Source organism: Manacus vitellinus, unplaced genomic scaffold (genome assembly GCF_001715985.3).
Source record: "Manacus vitellinus isolate BGI_N305 unplaced genomic scaffold, ASM171598v3 scaffold_73_pilon, whole genome shotgun sequence".
NCBI classification, from domain to species: Eukaryota; Metazoa; Chordata; class Aves; order Passeriformes; family Pipridae; genus Manacus; species Manacus vitellinus.
Window position 1 is genome coordinate 1421378 of NW_021940773.1, and position 14988 is coordinate 1436365.

At 41.7% G+C, this 14988-nt stretch overlaps 1 protein-coding gene across 1 annotated transcript in view; it reads left to right on the plus strand.

Annotated features, from left to right (window-relative positions):
* FAT4 (FAT atypical cadherin 4) overlaps window positions 1-6486 on the plus strand; it is a 130213-nt gene extending 123727 nt beyond the window's left edge. The window contains exons 17-18 of the mRNA XM_029964532.1: window positions 705-966; window positions 3052-6486. Of these exons, the coding sequence (XP_029820392.1) occupies window positions 705-966; window positions 3052-4916 (2127 nt within the window). The 3' untranslated portion in view covers window positions 4917-6486. The remainder of the gene's footprint in view (window positions 1-704; window positions 967-3051) is intronic.
* Window positions 6487-14988: the final 8502 nt, after the last annotated feature.

A 14988-nucleotide genomic window follows, 5' to 3' on the forward strand; every position in this document is an offset into this window, starting at 1 on the left:
TTTGAAATCCTGCATCTCATGATTCAGTAGAATTGCGAGGCGTCATTCCTAGATGAAAAGCCAAAATGTTCTTTTTTTTTCCTAACAGCTCACAAGTTTTAAAGCCATTTGCTCAAGTAAGCACCATTTGAAAATTTGCCCAAAATAAGGCACTTTGCAGCTTTTCAGGAAGTTTTCTGAAATACAAGTGGTTTTCTGCAAAATACAAATTAGCAGTAAAAACAGATATTAAATGGGATTCTTACTCAAGCCCTGCCATGCCTTATACATTCCTACTGTGTCATAATGAAAACTAGATGCAAGATTTTTGGGCAAGGACAATCTGCTCACTCTGCAAAGCATTTTCCACACTTGCCTTGAAGGAGGAGGAAGAATTATTAGTTTATTGGTTAAAATGTTTTGTCATGTGCATGTCCTATAGCTGGCTTCTCAATAGGTTTTTCTCTTATGATATTAGGCAGGGAATGAGTGTAAGATATAGCTGGAATATTTCTGCAGAGGTTTCTACATGTGATGTATTTAATTCTGGCCAAATATACTAAATGATTAATGCATTTTTAGTACAAAACAATTCTTTGGAGGAAAATACACCCCAGCTTTCTATTACACCAAAGCCACATGCAGCTGTATTGATGGTGATGTGTGTATAGGAGTTGTTATGTGATATGATGTTAAAATTATCCATTATGTGTTCTTCTGCTCAGATAAAAGGTGGGAAGGTGCATTACATATCGGATGCTGGAGTTGCTGGGAAGGTGGAACGGAACATCCCCGAGGTGTACACTGCAGATGGTCAGTGGCACTCGGTCCTCCTTGAGAAGAACGGGTCTGCCACCATCCTGTCAGTCGACAAGACCCACAGCCGAGACATTCTCCATGCCACTCAGGACTTTGGGGGCCTAAATGTCCTTACCATTTCTTTGGGAGGAATTCCATCAAGCCAACCTTTCAAGAGCACAGTTGCAGGTAATTTTTGTTCCACCTGATTTTTTAATATAGTGCACATAAGCACATTTGAACAAAGAGTCTCTGTTTGCTTTAAGGTTACCCAAAGTACTATAATTCTTCATCAGTAATTAGTATACATCCATCCTTTGCCAGAAAAACTGCAAATTGAATGAGTAAGGGTTACAGACTGCAGGCTTGTTGTTTCCAAAAGCAGGCACTCCATCTGCAGGGCTTTTTGGAAATGGGGAGGTGGCTTTGGTTGCTTGTCTGTACATCAGTTGCTATAATTTTACTATCCTAATGGAGAAGAAAAAGAATCTATTCTTTACCTGGGTCAGAATCTGGAAAACCAAGGCAAAGCTTTCATTTAGGCAAAAATGCTAAATGGAAATTTTGTCTCCATAGGGGTTTGGTAAGTACAGTAGGATTTAGCCTGTTATTATTATGACTGAAATATTTTCTGAAACTCCACCTTCCTCCTGCTTTATCCTGTTGTCAAGTGAAGAATAGGATTTATTTCTGAGCAACAGAAAACAAGGACAATAAGGAATCACCCTCTGACCAACATCTAGCTGTTAAGAAGTAAATCAGTCTCCCTTAAGAGTTAAAGCAACTGTCTTAAACCCTGGCAAAAGAAGTCAATAACACATATTTGATATCATTCCCCCAGTGCTAAGTAAAGATGGAAGTGATTTTTAGCTGCAAAACATGAGATAGTCCAGACAATGTAGATGTAGATTTCACAGAGTTTTTATATCAAAAAATGTTCCTGGCTTCATGATTTGTGACCAGATAAAGTATTTTTGAGTGGAGCAAATTCACACTTTACACTTGTGTATTGTGAATTTGTCTGAAATGTGTTATGAAATCATATGGATGCTGAGATGACCTTTATCCTTTTTACATGTATGTTTTATGAGCAACATGTGCATGGAAAAATCAGAGGCTTGTAGGAAAGCTGGAACAAAGAAAATTGAGGACACTAACTTCTCACCACTGCCCAACGCTGTGGCAGACAAATTAGGAATGTCTGGCTTCCATTAAGAACACACAATCCAAAATGTCATATTCATATGATTTGATTTTATTTTAATATTGGATTACATTGTGTACGACATACCAAGGATTTACAAGGGGTGGTATAAAACTCTGCATGAACTCAGAGTCAAAAATATCTGCAGTACCGTTAAAGGCAGACAAAAACATACGTGGGTTACAGTTCCAGGGCTGTGAAGCTGTGTGTCCAATAACATTTTCAAACCTGGGTAGACCTGCTGAATTCCTCATTGCTGTTTATCAAATCACTGCTGCAAGGGATCACCAACTGTGCAGCAGGGTGATCATCATTTTTGCTTTGGCTCCCGCATGAACCTAAATCTTCAATTCTGAAGATTATAAACCTTTAATATCATCTCATATGACTCTAGTGTGCTATTTCATGACAGAGTAAACCCGTGGAACCCGTCTCTGTGTACCATTTTGCCACAGGTCCAAGCAGAGATCAGCATAAGGTATCACTGCCTTAAAACCCTTGAAGAAAGAATTAAGTCTGGAGAACACAGAGAATTATGGGATTGGCAAAAGGCTGGATTTTCCTGAGACCTCACATGCAACCACCCCAGAGAGCCTGGGGATAATTCCATCTCCCTGAGGTCTCACAGCACTAAAATTCGTTGTAGAGTAGCACAACAACCGGGGTATGGGAAGTTTGGGAAAAGGTCACTTGAGATTCAGAGACACAAAAGTATCGTCATGAATGTAGGAGACAGTAAGGCAGGAGGTTTAGCTGAAGCATCCAGATAATGTTTGGTGCTAGCACAGCCGAGCCAGCTGCACACAGATTTCTCTGTGGAGATGATAGGAAGTTTTAGAAATATGGGAAAATTAGGAAACAAAGGCATTTCAGTATATTGAATGAAGTCACTAGAAGGCATATTTGTTCAAATTCAATTTCAAGACATTAAGTACTATTAGACTAGATGTTTTTCTCTGGTAACCATTTGAATTCTTGGCTTGTTTGGTGAACAGTGGAGCCTGTACTGCACTGTTGACAGTGCACATTCAGTCTTCAGGTCCTGACATGACTGTTACTTTTTCTCCTAGGCTTTGATGGCTGCATTTCCTACATCAAGTATGGCGGGGAGAGCCTTCCCTTCGCTGGCAAGCACAGCCTCGCCACCCTCTCCAAAACAGACCCCTCGGTCAAGATCGGTTGCCGCGGCCCCAATATCTGTGCCAGCAGTCCCTGCTGGGGCGACCTGATGTGCATCAACCGCTGGTACGCCTACCAGTGCGTCCCACCGGGAGCTTGTGCCTCCAGCCCCTGCCATAACGGAGGCAGCTGTGAGCCTGCAGCACACGCCAGCTTCACCTGCAGCTGCCCCGAGGCATACGCAGGACGGACGTGCGAGACGGTGGTGGCCTGCCTGGGGGTCTCGTGTGCCCCTGGCCACGAGTGCAGAACAGGGATCAATGGTGGCCACATCTGCCTCCCGTCCCCACACCCCACTGAGCTGTCCCTTCCTCTCTGGGCCGTGCCGGCCATCGTGGGCAGCTGCGCGACGGTCCTGGCACTGCTGGTCCTCAGCCTCATCCTCTGCAACCAGTGCCGAGGAAAGAAGTCAAAAGGGCCTAAAGAGGAGAAGAAAACAAAGCAGAAGAAGAAAAAAGGGAGTGAGAACGTGGCTTTTGATGACCCTGACAACATCCCACCCTACGGTGATGATATGACTGTCAGGAAACAGCCTGAAGGGAACCCGAAACCCGATATCATCGAAAGAGAAAACCCATATCTCATCTATGATGAAACCGACATCCCACACGCCACGGAGACGATCCCCAGCGCCCCGCTGGCATCCCCCGAGCCCGAGATCGAGCACTACGACATTGACAATGCCAGCAGCATCGCCCCCTCGGACGCCGACATCATCCAGCACTACAAGCAGTTTCGGAGCCACACGCCCAAGTTCTCCATCCAGAGGCACAGCCCACTGGGCTTCGCACGGCAGTCCCCCATGCCCCTGGGAGCCAGCAGCTTGACCTACCAGCCCGCCTACGGGCAGGGCTTGAGGACAACATCTTTAAGCCACTCAGCATGCCCTACTCCCAACCCCCTGTCACGGCACAGCCCCGCACCCTTCTCCAAATCATCAACGTTCTACAGGCACAGCCCAGCGAGGGAGCTGCACCTCGCCATAAGGGAAGGGAGCCCACTGGAGATGCACAACGATGTCTGCCAGCCTGGCATTTTTAACTATGCCACTCGACTGGGAAGGAGAAGTAAGAGTCCACAGACCATGGCGAGCCACAGCTCCCGACCAGGAAGTCGCCTGAAGCAGCCCATTGGGCAGATCCCTCTGGAGACTGTTCCTCCGGTGGGGCTGTCCATTGAAGAGGTGGAGAGACTTAACACGCCTCGCCCCAGAAACCCCAGCATCTGCAGTGCAGACCACGGCCGGTCCTCTTCAGAGGAGGACTGCAGAAGGCCTCTGTCCCGGACGAGGAACCCGGCCGATGGAATTCCCGCACCCGAGTCCTCCTCCGACAGCGACTCCCATGAGTCCTTCACCTGCTCGGAGATGGAGTACGACAGGGATAAGCCTGTGACGTACACCTCCAGAATGCCCAAGTTATCCCAGGTCAATGAGTCTGATGCAGATGACGAGGACAACTACGGCTCCAGGCTGAAACCCCGGCGCTACCCCGGCCGCCGCGGCGAGGGGGGGCCCGTGGGGGCACAGGCAGCCGGGGCCGGGGAGAGCTCCCTGCCCGTGAAGCTGGGGCAGCAAGCAGGAAACTTCAACTGGGACAACCTCTTGAACTGGGGCCCAGGCTTTGGGCATTACGTGGATGTTTTCAAAGATTTGGCATCGCTTCCTGAAAAAGCAGCAGCAGCAGCGAGTGAAGATGGCAAAGGTGGTACAATAAAGCCTGTTTCCAAGGAGGGGGAAGCAGAACAATATGTATAGGCTTTATCTCCTGGTATTGCCACAGTGCAAAGCCACAGGGGCTGGTCAAACCATTATATGGTTGTAGAAAAGCCAAGGTCAGCATCTGAACCCCAGGCCAGTTTGGATGGAGGAGACTTTAAAAATAATAACCATTATGCTGCTGAAAGAGACTTAAAAACATTTTTAATTTAATTATGCTTGGATGAATTTATTTCTCCTGCATGCATTGTATTTGCAAACCAGATATTCGGCATGCAGCCTTTGGAAGGGGTTTCCTGTTTCCCATTGTTTGGTTCGTGATTCTTAAATTAATAATGCTTTGTTCTGAAAATGAACTAATTTTTTTTGTTTTAATTGTGAAGGATGTGCATATTGTCTCCAAATACTAACATGTTTTACGATGCAAGAGTATTGAGGATTTAATTTTCCTTAAGAAGTGTGTGGAAGAAAGATGGTGAATGAAGGAATAACAGTAGTAAGGTGTCTCAGAAAATGTAGTTACCATATCCTGCAGTTGCTCACATGTGACTTTATGGATGAAAGCAGCTTGAATAATTGCTGGCAACAGTGCTGTAAGTCTTATTCCATACAAGAGGTGCTAGAAGCAGCTCAAGCCAGTCAGCACTTTAGGAGTTTTTTTCCTTTTCAGTTCGTCTATTTGTTTGTTTGTTTCTTTTTCTTTTTTCTTTTTCCTTTTTTTTTTGTTTGTTTTGGTTTTTTGACAAAGTTGTGTGAGAGCTTCTGAATCTCTATGAATTTTTGGGGATGCTTACTTAACCCTGGTCCCTTCCTGCCCCCCTCAGTGCTTCCCATGGGAGGGGAGTGATGGGCATTTGTCAGCCCAGCCCAGCACCCTGGCTCGCAGCAGCAAGAGCAAGGGAAAAACCTCTCAATTCCCACATTTCTTGGCCTCTCATCTCGACTGTGCTGCTGCTGCAGTTCGTGCTTCTCCCCTGATTCTGGTTTCCCATCTGTACTATGGAAAGGTAGGAACAACACTTACTCCCCTACCTCACAGGGGTGGTGTGAGGACTAATTAGTTTAACTCATCTGAAGTGCTTCGACATTATAAAGCACTATAATAAGTATTATCATAATTATTATTAAAGCACTGCCTTGCCTTTGTGACCTTGGAGTGGCATTTTCTACATTCTATGATTTTCTGTGATGGAAACTTTGAAGAATTATTTATTGTATAGAAAATTACTGCACTCTAGCATTTTGGAGCAGATATGAGGGAAAACTACTTGTAGATTCATTAATGTAGCTTACCAGTTGCCCCCAGTTCCCTAAAGTTTTAGGTAAAATAGAACCCCACAAAGTCTTTACATCTTCATGCAGATCTGATGAACCTATTGTACTGTGTAAAAACTTCAATTTTTTTTTTTTACCTAAGCTGTGTTTTTATATCAATATTTTCCTATGCTGAATAGTTTTCTTACTTTCAGGGAAGGTAAGAAAAATACTTTTTTTACATTTGTTACTTATGTAACATCCATATTTTTCACATTTTGATAAAATTGTAACATACTGTATGCTTTCTACCTGTAAATGCCAATAATAGAATTAAAATATTTATTTAAAATCCTTAGTGTGTGTTATTGGTAACCTTTTGTCTTTTCTCTCTCTCTCTACTCTTCACTCCTTCATCTTCACTTTTGGGGTTTAAGTTAAAAGCTTTTTAAGATATATAATCTTTTTATCCAGAAAATAGGCTTTGAGAATCAAGGTGATGATGTAAAATTACACATTTGGGGTTCATTCACAGTGAAGGCAGCACTAGTATCACTGTGGAAATTAAATTACTCTCCCTGCAGAGGGGCAGCATGAACCCAGTGCACTTCAGGAAGTCCCACTGAGTCCAGTGCGGTTGTTCCTTGCAAAGGGATGGATTTGACCAAGGGTGAGAGGAGCTTTTGGCCCATCCCTCTTCTGTTTCATGGCTGATCTCACTATGATTTGGCTTCACCTATCTCAGGAAGATGGAGAACAGTTGGTAACGAGAGGTTGTTAAGCCTAAGATAATGTCAAAAAGTACCAAATCCACTTTGATATTCCTGATAACATTATAAAAACTGTATTTCAGTGCATAAGGGTTTATTAGGAGCAACTGATTTTACATTTTTTAACCAAGATTTCCACCTCTGCTCCAAGCTGAAGCTTTCCCATACATAGATAGTGAGGAGTGTGAGAACAAGAGCTTTCTATAATAAAGCAGCAGTTGAACAATAAATAACTGCATTCTTGTATATTTATAAGAGAGTAAATCATACTTGGACAACTTGTTGGAGTATGCAGAGAGTGAAAAAGTTAAGGCTGCAGGCAAGAGGTGAGTTCTGAGGTTATACTTTGAATTGGTGATATTTTGTGTAAAGAACTTAGAAAAAGTATAAAAATTTGAGGGCGTTTTATCTGTTACCCACTTGGTTTAGAGTTTATTTTGGTCAGCTTGTCTCAAAACTGGCAATAAGGAACCAGCTCTTTTTGGCTAAAAGTGCTGCTGACTTCATCATGCCCCAAAAAAGTGAGAAGATACTGGGCCAAAGTAGCCACATTGGTATGTAAGTAGTTTCATCTGAAATAACATGAGATCCACAAGTGATTTCAGAGTTTGAGAAGCTGCTGTAATTAAACATCTGTTAAAAAGCTGTATGTTTAGCTTGAATATTATCCTTTAATACAAACTGTACCACATCTAAGCAGTGATTTTAATAACACATGAAAACTTTAACAAATGAAAACTTTCAAATGTAATGCCAAACACACTGAGAGCTGCGTTATGCCAGTAAAGCACTCTGAAATTATCAAAAACTTTTGCTAAAGGAAAATAATATGCAATGTTGACTTACACAAAATTTATTTCATAACTTCAACGGAGTTTACAGTTTATCAAGTTGTAGTGCATTTGTCTAAATTTTGACACTTTATGGTAGACAAATGTGTCTTTTACTGGTTTCCTTGTTTCTCTGTTTCTGAAAGCGTAGAAATGTTTTTGACACTTAAACATATGATCCATTTCTGCCTTTTTTTTTTTATAATTCTTTCATGATGAGGATCAGCAAAGAGTTCCAAGTGAATCATGTGAAGCAAACATCCAAAATTACTAGTTGTGAGGGAGGGAGCTGCATTATTTCCCTGGTTCATCAGCAGAACTACACGGTCCTGCTTCAAGATCTAGGACATATTATAAGTCATAAATATGTGGAAAGAAAAATAGTCTGCACTGCTCACTGTCGTGCACAGGAGCCTCCAACCACATCTCATGTCAGCAATTTGTCTGTGACCTGTCTTTCAGCTGGTAGATTGCTGAACTGTTGTTGCCATCTCAGATGGAGATGTTTTCTCCTCATGATGTCACTAATAAGATGAAAACAGACAGGGAAATGGCAGGTTTACTTGGCATTCTCTTGTTTACCTATGAAAAGGAAAATAGAGGAATACTGTGATTTGCAGTAGAGAAATAAAGTAATAAAAGAAGTGAAATCTAAATTTATCTAAGTCAAGACCTTCCAGTATTTTTCCTAAAAGGTGTATAACTTCAAAACCATAAAATTAATAGAAAGGCATGCTGCATTGAAAAGTAACATAAAGTCCCACATTTTGATGAAAACCCTCCATCAAGAGTCAGACTATGAGTCTGTGCTGCAGACCACAACCTATGTCAGGGAGTATCAGTTAGCAGTGCAAAATCCAGCTGGGGCCACATTACTGCAGTCTGGAAATGAGAAGGCTTGGAGTGGGAAGGGGGTGCAGATCTCGCTGATGTCCTCAAAAACAGAAGATGGAGCCAGACACTCCTCACACAGCAAAAGGACTAGAACCGCCAGTGTTCGTAAGGTAAATTGCCATTGGATGTGAGGGAAGCTGTCCTGGCAATAGGAGTGGGTAGGTGCTGGAAGACACTGCCCTGAGGTGGTACAGCATTCCTGTCCCTGGAAATACTAAAAACTTGCTTGGACAACATACTGTTTAACCTTATCTAACTTCTTAGGTGGCTGTGCCACATGTCCTCAGGCAGTCTCTTCCAACTGAACAATCCTGTCATTCCAGGGGTGTCCAGAATCCTCCATTTGCCCTTTCCATTGTTACAGAAAGAAGTGAGTGAGATGTGCTGGCCTGGGAAGATCTTTCCATCCAAGTGAGGAGTGCAGAGAACACATGAGGTGATGCCAGCAAAGCAGTCTATTCACTGCAGCAATTTACTGAATTTCATTTATTCCTTCTGTGTAACGTGAATCCTATTGAATTTTTACCAACCAGCTCAAGATAATCAGAGGTGACCTTGAGCTGATATATTTTGTGCTTTTACTGATCACCTCCTGTGCCACTTTTTGAGTACTGTGTGTTTTATTGTATCGTAGATTGTATTTCTGAAGTATAAAATTCAAATAATATCCTTCAGTGTACAGATGTGTAAAGGGCACTTCCTTAACTGAAATCTGTAAGAGACTCCTAATTATGAATCTTTTGAAATTGGGAAGGGGAATGAGGAGAAAAAGATGATTAAGAGAAAAGCTTGCTATTTTTTTGAAGGAGTACTGAGGGAAGAAGAAAAGGAAAACATTGATCTCTCTACTTTCTCATCCTAGTGTTTTACTGTTCACCATTTTATCCTTTTCCCTGTCCATCTATGTATTTATTCCACCATCTTTCCCTCTGCTTGGTGAAGTCAGTGCTTTGTTCATCCCAATGTACTCACTTGAAGTGTATCAGTTAATGGGATGACTGACAGCATGTGTTTAGGTTGCCAGGGAGTATCACAGCCTTTTTTAAAAAATTAGATATTTGCACTATTGGCCTTTCCTGTATTTTGCATGAACCTCACCTTCTGACACCTTACAAGAGCTTTTTCCAGCAATCAAATACCATTGTATTCTTAGCAATTTTCACAGCCTTTTTCCAGTGGCTTCCGAGTTTCATCATTCTTCTGTACTGAGATGATCAGCAGTGGATAGGGTCTTTCTAAGTTGAATTTTGAGCTTAACAATACCTTTATCTCTGGCCTTCACCAAGTAAATCCTCAAGAGAATTGCTCTTCAATATTAGGGCCACATATTAATGAGCATGTACAAAAAAACCCAAATAAAAAATAGTGATAGCAGCAGGCAATTTCTCAACAACTTCTAAACATAAGGGGAAGAGTCTATAAAAGCAGTGCCAGAAAGTTTGGCATCCTGCTGAAACAAAACCACAGGGCATTATTGATTGCACTCTCCACTGGGAGAGTGTCTGCCACTAATGATGACAAGAACTTGATGTTTAACTAGCTAATGATGAGATGTCCTCAGTAGAGACTGTGTAGAAGCCATCTTGTGCTTGGAGTTGTTCAAGAGCCTGAGCTGAGGGTAAGTTCAAAAATAATCGTATCTTTCACCTCAGACCAAACTGAAGGACTGGTTTCCAGGGGCTGCTTTGGATAATTCCCCGCATGAATAACCAATGTCTGTTCTTCCAATTTGCTATTTACTGTTGGGGAAGAAAAGACTCTCAATCTGTGGTTCCAAGGAAATATGTTCAGAAATTTTCTACGATTTTCCAAAGTTTCCACCAAGCCCTTTTTCAGCTGAGAGCCCCCAAATGGCTGGTTAGAGGAAGACCCTGCATGATGCATTGTGGCAGTCGAATGGCAGCATGCTCTGCCTGTTCTTTGGCATTGATACGGATTACACTGTGGCTGGATGGAGCTCAACTTCATCCCTGTATTACACAGTCTTTCCACTCCTCTGCTTTCAGTGTAGGACAAAACAAGGATCCCACAAGGTGTTGGTTCCCCACCACCACCTTAAAACTGGAGAGCACACTTGAAAGTAGATGGAAAATGAGTAGAAATGGCTCCTCCTAACCACTGGGAAACATGAATGCTAAAGTAAATTCATTTAACTTCAGATCCTTTTAGAGGGAGCATTTTCAGGGAGTCATCAAACAGTGTCAACTAGAAGAAAATGAAGACAGAAACCCCACATTAGAGAATTGTCGGTCAGGACAAATCAACAGCAAAGGGATTAAAAACATTTCAGTCTTTCCAGACTGAGTCCCAAGGATGACGTGTGATATTTCAGATAACTCACATGTTGTGTCATCTACTGTATTAAAATTGTCAAGAGAAAAAAGTGGAACAGGCATTAGGACAGGCTGCCCAGGGAAGTGGTGGAATCATCATCCCTGGAAGCGTTCAAAAAATTGTGTAGATGTGGCAGTTGGGGAGATGGTTTAGTGGTAGACTTGGCAGTGCTGGGTTAATGATTGGACTCGATGATCTTAGAGGGCTTTTCCAACCTAAATGAGTCTATGATGTGTACACATAGCAACAGCATTCTTAGACATTCATGAACGTGCTTTCCATATGGCAATTAATACCTTTCAAATTCCCTGTCAAGACTCCATGTTTGGAAAACAGATTAGCAACCTCCCTTCCCCCAGTAATAAAAGCCCGAGCCACTGTTCCATGTGATTCTGTACGTTCCCTTACAACACTGGGACTCTTTGTGCAGCACGTCAGACAAGGAGCAGGGAAAATAAACAGGTCCCTGTCTTCCCATTTGTTGGTTTATTTCCCCAGAACCTTTTAAAAGCCAGAGTCTGATTTAGTAATTAGTGTTTCTTCTTGCATATCTTATGCAATTAGGTAAAACAGCAAATTAGGGAATAAGAAATAAACATTATATATAGAAAACAAACATTAATATAGAAGAACACATATGGGATGAGAAATGGATATTGTTGAGTCATTCAAAAAGCACACTGGTGCAATGATCTAGAATCTTTACAAATATGCATTATAATTTCCTTTAAAACATAACTCCCTCTTAATAATTCAAGTCTTTATTAAAACAGTTTGTAAAGCCTTGGCGAAGACACTATGTGACAGCATTGTTTTATAAGAATTCCTTGTAGTTTGTAGAAAGCTAAGTGAGAACTGGAATGGCTTGTCTCATAAAACAACTGATGGTAAGCATATTAAAAAGGAAAATTAATAATGTTTTGATATTTTTTTACTCCTGTAGAATTCATTGCAACCATCAAAACAGGCTGGACTTTGTAGAGCCACATAACACCATGTGTCAGGGAATGTCATTTCTGCGATGATAACACCTTCTTGCTTTGCCGAAGGGGGTTATAATCAATATGTTATAAATAAAGTTACTATATCCTCATGCACATAATACTTCGGGAGGGCAGAAAAAAAAGCATATTTTCTAATGATGGACTGCAGAAGCACTGACAACCAACAGCAAATATTCATTTTCTTTAGGAAACTCAACTCAAATATCTTCGGAAGGAAGTAAAGGAGGCTATGGAAGCAGACAGAGGTGGTTCTAGGTTGCTGTATGCTTCTGTGCCAGGACTTCACATCTTCAGAAGATGTTCCACATGAAACCATAGAAAGCTTTGAGTTGGAAGGGACCTTAAAAATCACCCAGTTCCAACCCCCCTGCCAAGGGCATGGATACCTTCCACTAGACAAGGTTGCTCAAAGCCCTGTTTAACTTGGCCTTGAACACTTCCAGGGATGGGCTATCCACAATGTCATCTCTGTACAGTTTCATCTGACTGCTGTTCTGGTTTTGAGTTAGAGACCATATAGGTAACACAGACTGGAAACTACTTTTGTTTGAGATTTAATCAAGGCTGAAAGCACTTAAACATAACAGCATGTAAGAATGCAATCCTTTAAAAGCCAAAAATGAATGTATCTAATCTACAGGAGCACCCCAACATTTCAGCAACTGTTTTATAAAATTGCATAAAATTCTGGCTTCCCAGAAATGACGAAAAAATCCAAATAACCAGATTATTTTATTCCTATCAAATATACTTCTATTAAAATTACCCACAGAATCTCTAGTGCCCTGGCTACACTTACAGCACCACCCAATCACTCGGAGAACAGCAAGTAGAAAAGAGATCCTGGTGAAACAAACAGGTCCCAGAGGATGAGAATTGTTCTCTACTTCTCCTGAAGGAGATCATTCCTGGTAAGTGCCAGTGATGCACTAATGATGATTAGGAAATTACTTTCCAGCTAGGGCAAATCATGCACTATGTGTGGGTGTCACTTGGGGCTTTTCTAATCCCCTTATATTTAGGGGTTTGGTCCATTTTTTTTCCCAAAGTAGTTTGCAGCTGGAGCCATGTGAAAAAGGTAAGAAATACTCTCATTACTTTAACAGAACTGATTTTTGCAGCTTTTAATTGCAGTAAAGTGGAGTTTATTACGAGGGAGATGATATTAAATTCCGTTCACTTTGAGTCTTTTCCTAGTGTTAGCAGAGTTTCTGTTGGTATTTTGCTGTTCTGTACCCCATTTGGTTTTTGCAGTATTGCTTTTGTTCACCTGTTCTTAGCATGAAAACCTAGGGCAGCTTTTTATTAAGCTATTGCTGCAAATAGCATCTCCTGTGAAACTTTTCAATGCTGTTTGTGGCAAAGGGGTCCCTTCTTTTTCATTGATTTGAGTGCAGTCACTGAATAATTGCATCTGACAAGGTTCTGAAGCTTTGTCAAAGTTTCCTCTGCCTTCTGATTTTGGTTGCTTCTGTTTTGACTTTAAGATGTCCCTGGATGTTTGTCACGGGAAATGAGCCTGGCTGTTTGGTTTGGTTTAAGTGACATTCAATACTCTGAAGAAAGAAGTGGAGTATGACAAGTCTGTAATTGGGTCAATTTTTCTTTTTCCATCCATGAAATAGCCAGGCATGCACATATCTAACTGTTCTGCTCATGCAGTACACTTTGTCCTGGATTTTTAATAGGGTTTCCCTGTAGCTAGTTTAGAACTGGGATTTTTTTACACTTATAAATTACTCTTGTAGACCACTGAGAGTTTTTAATCTGGCAAATGTCAGTGACAAGAGAAAAGCTGTGGTATGACAACTAAGAGAACCTTTTCCAATTTGTCTCATCAGCACTCCTCTGCCCTTTGGCAGGAGACACTGTCACTTGGTGAAAAACAAAGCTGCAGAGTCTGTAGTGCCTGGAAAAAAAAGGCAGTGAGAGAAACTGTAGGGTTCCTGCACAACAAGCAACAGGTTGTGGAGCTAAAATCTGCCTTTAATAAATGGTTTCAGTAAGATTAAATAGTGCAGATTCCTGGGTTTAACTGCTTCATAATGCCTTTTTTGCTCTGAAGGGTTATTAGTCCTGGGGCAAAACTATCCTATTTTTGCTGGAAACAATGGCACTTGGCTGATTTAGAGCAGCTGAAGAGCTGATTCTCTGTGGTTAGTTAAGAGCAGCAGTACAGGTCCCCAGACATCTGTGAGTAGAGGCAGCAGAGTAGGGGAAATCTGCATTAGTAGAAAAAATTCTTCCCTGTGAGGTTGGAGGTACTGGCACAGGTTGTCCAGAGCACCTGTGGATGCCCCATCCCTGGAAATGTTCAAGACCAGGTTTGATGAGGCTTTGAGCAACCTGGTCTAGTGTCATTTTCCCTGCCCATGGCAGGGGGTTTGGGAGAAGATGATCTTCATGGTCCCTTCCAAGCCAAACTATTCTGTGATTCTATGATTCTACCTTAAAAAAGATTTTGCTTCTCTAAAAATAATTAGACTTCTACATCTTTGACTTAAAAATATGATATGCAGGACAATGGGTGATACAAACTGTGTCTTAAGCAAACAGAGCTTCAGCTCTGGGTCCGATATCCGGCTTGTGTGATATTAACTGATAACACTTCCAAAGCACCACTGAATTGCCTCCTTAGTTGCCTGAGTACAAGGAAGAGATTAATCCTCCCCTCCCACCCCCGGCCCTGCTTTGTATTTTATACACCTACAGCTGTAGGACATCTGCTTTGACAGAAGATTCTACATAAATAAGATGTTAATGTAAAAAATGTTATTTACATTACCTAAAATGAGAATTGTTAGGGAGACGTCCAAGAGGCTGTGTATCTTTCCTGTGATGGCTGGATGGAGATTCCTAAACAAAAAGCAGCAGGCAACCTAATGTTTTCAAGGGGTCCTTTACATTTTTGTAAACTCTAAGAGTTCTGTGGAACAAAACTTTTAAGGTTCTTTTTAAATGGCCCTTTATGGTCTTAATTGCTTTATTGTGCTTTACTTCATCCTAGTGGGTTCTTTCCCCTGCT